General features: G+C 29.6%; 1 protein-coding gene across 1 annotated transcript in view; it reads left to right on the top strand.

Annotated features, from left to right (window-relative positions):
• The first annotated feature begins 5,294 nt into the window (after positions 1 to 5,294).
• Positions 5,295 to 6,000, top strand: part of LOC127709107 (adhesion G protein-coupled receptor E2-like) — a 90,317-nt gene continuing 89,611 nt past the window's right edge. The window contains exon 1 of the mRNA XM_052214461.1: positions 5,295 to 5,343. Coding sequence (XP_052070421.1) covers positions 5,341 to 5,343 — 3 coding nt within the window. The 5' untranslated portion in view covers positions 5,295 to 5,340. The remainder of the gene's footprint in view (positions 5,344 to 6,000) is intronic.

Raw genomic sequence — 6,000 nt, 5'->3', positions numbered from 1 at the left:
AATTTCCCGAAAGTTTATTTGTTTTACAATATTTTGTTTGAAATAACATAAAATGTAGACTATATTATCATTTATTTTGTTTATTTCTGCTTATCAAGTGCACCAGTTAAAATAATAAAACCAGAAGAATGCATAATTATACTTACTTGTTGTTTTTTTAGTAATATCCTGGTTCATACTAGAAACTTAGTACAATCCAGAGTCCTCCTAGTACAAATCTATATATCCAAATTTCTAAAAATAGATTTTTGAATTCGAGTTTTTACAAGGAGGATTCTGGATCCTACTGAATTACAATTTGTACTATAACATATTCCTTTAATGTATCAAGATAATATATATTTAGTAGTTTTTCCATAAACAAGAAAGTGCGAAGGTCTATCTGTAAAGTAAAATTAAAGATATTATCACTGATGTCTGACACAATAACGATCATTAAAAATCTAAATTTTTACAAATTTTCGTATCAAGAGACCAAAGAGGCGACGATATCGCACTTTCTTCTTTGTCCACAATTCTATGGTTTTCTTTAACAATTATTACTTTACTAGTCGGGGGTCGAACACGGGAGCTCTGGCACAAAGCCACCTGGTTCCACACTCTTAAGATAATAGAATAACTGCTGGATGACCACATTTAACCCTTTTTGTCGTTCCTGATTAATGATTTATTGTTTTTTGCTAAACGCTCAGTGGCAAATATTTCATGTATCTTATCGAGTACAATTAACAATAAAATGCAATAAGTAGATCCGGTAATAGAGGTTGAAAGGGATGACGGGCTTTTACATTTTTCATGTCGAGGCCTTTTATAGCCGACTAAACTGTAAAGTTATTGTCTTATTGTTGAAGGCCGTACGGTGGTCTATATGTGCTTAAATTTCAATTGAACTCTGGTGGAAAAAAAACCTTGAACCTAATCTTGGTCAAACAAACAATACTGGAAACGTCAGTTAATGATACAAATCTTTTCTTTTGTTAATAACTTGATTCTCATCATTGCTTGAAAGATCACGAAATCGTACTATCCCAGCCGAAACTAATATCATAGCTGATTATCGCTTTGATAGTATCTTTTATTTACAGTACTCATAGTTTTATTATTACTTAATGAAAGAAACCTCTCTTTACTGAACCGGTCAATAGGTGGGGTATACTATCTTATACGTGTATGCTTAATTTAGCACACTAGATTTATGTTCCCGCCAGCATAATTGTTTGTTGACGTAAGTCTTTTTTAGTTTCACCAGGGTCTTTGACCAATCAGTTCAATGAGTTGTAATGCATGACGAACTACTACGTGTTTAAAATTTGCCTTGACCACGTGTTTTTTAATGACATACAATGCAATTTTCACAGCTGATCGTTTGAATAATAACCCAAAATTGTATCGTTTATTGTTCGCATACATTCATATTATTTTTGTACATGTACAACGACCTTCGAACTTGATCTTTTCGAGAACTCGTGGCTATTTTGACTGAATGAATCAATGGTCAACCTGTCCATCATTCACGAAGATCAACAAGACGGAAACAAAACAAGTTGTGTTATTTAAATCAAATAAAGTCAAACTTAACATTTCTATTGTTATTTAGATTATCTAAATATTGTATGGCCCTGGACTATCATATTATAATTTACAATTTGACTACCTATTTTTCTTAACCGATTTACCTAATTAACGTCAATCAGCCATTCTTGTTTATTCACCGCTTTAACGGTTATTTTCACATTAACTTGAAGGCGTGTCTTATTTGTAACCTTGAAATTTTCTTATTGTGTCCCAAATTAAACAGCTTGGTCATTTAAAAACAATTTCGAATTTTCAGTACACCTATACTAAAAAAAATATTTTAAAAGGAAAATGCAGTTGTGTTTTAATAAAAGTTTGTAGGATTTATGAGTCGGAACATCAATAATAAACACGACTTAGATTTATTTTGATAAGATTAAAATATATTTAAGTCAGATTTTTGCGTAATTTATGTGCGTACAATGTCAGGGTAACCGATTTCAATTTTTTTTTTCTAATTTTCTGATTGCCTTGATATCTGCAAAAGGAACTATTTTAGAATGTTAATAATAAATCTAACGAAAAATCACAGCTTCTTTATTATTTTATGTAACATTTTTTCTACAAACTGATTTCAATCGGCGTACATGAAATGCATGTCTATCCTGTTACCGCTATTAAATCAACCGTTTCTCCCTATGAATATGGAATTATTCAGTGATGATTTCAAAAAGCACATTTAATCCTAAAAAGTTAACACATTTCTTGCATAACAGTGTAGAGAAAAAAAAAATTCAAAACATTTAGTGACAAAAATTAGTGGGTACCCTTTTGTTATGTCTGTGCTGTTACCAACATATTTATTAATTATACCAATATTATACTTTTAAAAAGTGAAATTACGTGCTGGCAACCAAAATCACAACAGAAAAACATTATCACTTCATCAAAGGGAGTATTTATTTCACAACAGCATTCATAAATGAAAAAAAATTGTCTATCCTGTTACTATGGTTACTATGGTTACAGTAATAGGATAGACAATATTTGACAGACACGTCTTTAAAAAGTATATAATTACATATAGTTTTACACACCATGAAATGTTTGGTTGTTTGTACTCATTTAAAGGTTACAACGTCTTAATCGTCTCAATTTTGCATATACACATGCAATACTGCTATCGGTAACAGGATATACAAAAAAAAGGGTTACAGGATAGACATTAATATGGTGATATGTCGTTAATGTACATTGCTGTTACAAAAAAAAAGACAAAGTAAACCAACATGCGAGGAAATTACTTGATGTTAAGTTTATTAGAAAGAGAAAAAAAATGCTGATCATTTTGAATTACAATCTTAGACTTGCGTTGCTGGTGTTTTTTTTTATAACCTTTGAAAACCAATCTTTAGAGGTATTTTTCAGTTCAACATGGAACATTGACAAATAATCTATCATTACACAAAATGAAAATATATAGATGTTTTTATTCTTGAAAACCATCTTATTGGCTATGAAAAACAAGCTTAAAATTTTATCGAAATATTTTCTAAATAACCCGAAATTTTCTCATGAACATGGCTATAGGAGAGACAAAATATTGCACCACCTATCAAAAAATGTTTCAATATATTCTTGTGTGAAATTATCAAGATTACGTCTTTTTATATGTTGTTCCATAAGTACTGTTTGTTTTGGTTTGCTTATGAAGAGGGTTGTTTGAATAAGTAACTTGAATTCAATTTTGCAATTTAAAAATTTGACATATTTTGAAAATGACCCAGCTATGCAAACAATATAATTTTCACATTGATAGAAAAATAAACCTCTACCGAGATTATACCCTAGAATCTTTATTGCAATCATCTATTTTTTCATTTTCAAACACTTGGTCGTTTGCTGGTGGACTGTTACCCGCGGGGGTATCATCAGTTCAGTAGTCATTACTTCGGTACTAAAATAATTTTTAAAAATAATTTTATTAAATTCCATCTCCCTAAGGCAAAATTGGCCTGACATGAATTCGATTATTCTCTTTAAGCTACTTTTGGTCACAAAGCTGCTTTTTCTTCTTTGATATAGCAACTGAATTCAGTTTTTGAGTACCGTATACTTTGTATTTATCATGCTCCTTACGTATACAGGTATATATACATCCCTGACTTTCAAATATTGGGTTGGAGTGTTCTTGATGACGGTAAATCTAGAAGAAAAAAAAAAAACATTTCGGACGTAGTGCATTTGCAAATTTTATTTTCATATAATTTAATTTCAACACAGATACGATAAAGGATATTTACATTATCTAACCGGGATCAACACAGTTTTCTTAAAAAACTAAATTGCCATTAATTTTGTCATCGTGCAAATTTTAAATGACCATTAATATTGTTATCGCGTACATTTATGCTGCTTGTCATTAGATTCGTTAACACGTCATCATTGACATTTAGGAGTGTGGTCTCAACACCTGCATAAGTATTAAATAAGTCTTCTCATATATCAGATGCGTAAGCCACGAAGATATGAGACATAGCAGTAATGAATAATTATCAAATCGTTTCTCTATTTTGAAAAGAGCAACTTGTTTTGCTGTCAACAAATTGATACATGTAACTTAAAACAGCTTTTGTATGGCAATATGAATTGCTGTACTATCTTGTCTTTTTCGGGTTTAATTATCAAATCCTGATTTTTTTGCTGATAAATTATAACACTTCAATATAAGTATTAATATTGTCAGAATTTTACATACAAGTGTTATCATTTATCAATAGTATCAGTTCTTTGTAAAGTAGATATAAATTCTCTCATACCTCCGTGGCTGACGCCACTCAGATATGAAAAGACTATATCTAATACATGTGTTTATGTTTTCAATGTATGGTCCTGTTAAATGTATAGTCTTGCATTTGTGGTAGTTGTTCTGCGCTTATTTCATCAATCCCTTTAGGGTATAAGTGTTCATTTATTTATGAATAGAATACATTTATCTTGATTTGTACTCCAAAGGAAAATAATGTCTTTGATCCTGACCCAACTTCTCCTTAATTAAACCTCTCAACTTCTCCTTTTTATACTTTTCAATTTTTCTTAATTTTTACCTGTCAACTTCTCCTTATTTATACCTGTCAATTTTTCTTTATTTTTACCTTTCAATTATGTAAACAGTACCCAAATAAAAGAAAATAACATCCCATTCTTTGCTTGTTAAGAAATTGCTTACAAATAAAACAAATACAAGATTAAACCCCCCTTTTACAAAAACGTCACTGTATATTAGCAAACAATCTTCATTTATAATTATACTTTAAGGAAAAATTTAAATCAGTGAATACACATGCCTTTGACCAGTGAGAAGAATGGAACATTTCACAGGACCAGGATTCGGAACATCCCATTCTTTGTTAAGAAATTGCTTATAAATAAAACAAATACAAGATACCCTCCTCCCCCCCTCCCCCGACCCCCACCTAAATACAAAAAAAAAAAACGCTAATGTATATTAGTAAACAATGTTCCTTAATAATTGAAACTGTAAGGAAAAATTAAAATCAGTGAATACACATGATTTTGACCAGTAAGCAAAATTGAATTCTGGTGTTTGTATCGCTTTTTTGTTTTTATCAAACGTTTTATCTTTAGTTTATGATCTTTGATATACCAGGTTGCCTTTTAACTATATTAAAACTGACTTGTGTTCTTGACAAATACGCATGCGCATTAACTAAATAGCAGCCAAAAAATAATTACATTCCCTTAAAAAGTATTTTCTACTGCTTTTGGGTTACAAAGATATTTTTAGACCGCAGTTTTACAAAAATGGTAAGTAATGATATGTACACTTATAAGTTATAATTAGAACTTTTTTAAGTTCATTTAAATAGTTTTATATATATTAATAATACTTTGATGAAATAGTTTTTCTTTATAATTTAAATGCTTTAAATTAACAATGTGACATTGTTGTTCTTTTTTTTTACTATTAATACGTCAAAAAAGGTACCTGTCAAAGAAATGATATCGGTGATTCTCATTTGCATAGTTATCTGAATAAATATATAATTATCAAGCTTGTCTATTATACCTTATTTTTATGAATAGTTCATTTAAGCAGTTGCTTTATATTTCAGAAATTATGGACAGGTATGAGGATCAATCGAATCTTCTTTTAAAACGCTATTCAATGAAATTGACTTTAGAATTACACTTTGACACGACATACTACATACCAATAGGAGTCAAGTTGTAAAATTTTAGAGAAGATAATTTAAAATTGCCTGAATAATATAAAATTATTTTTATCTTCATATTTTTGTTTGGATTTGTAAATTTGTCAGAACTAAAATTCATATTCATACCAAGCTAAAAATACAGAATATTGTGACGAAGAATGCTAACGCTTGGATAGATACAATGAAAAACAGCTCGTTTACATATATATAAATAAGAAGATGTGGTAGCATATATAATTTAGTAATT

The sequence above is a fragment of the Mytilus californianus genome, unplaced genomic scaffold (assembly GCF_021869535.1).
Source record: "Mytilus californianus isolate M0D057914Y unplaced genomic scaffold, xbMytCali1.0.p SCAF_7, whole genome shotgun sequence".
In the NCBI taxonomy this organism is placed as follows: Eukaryota; Metazoa; Mollusca; class Bivalvia; order Mytilida; family Mytilidae; genus Mytilus; species Mytilus californianus.
Note: the sequence above shows the minus strand (reverse complement) of the source record. Positions and strands in the feature narration are given on the sequence as shown.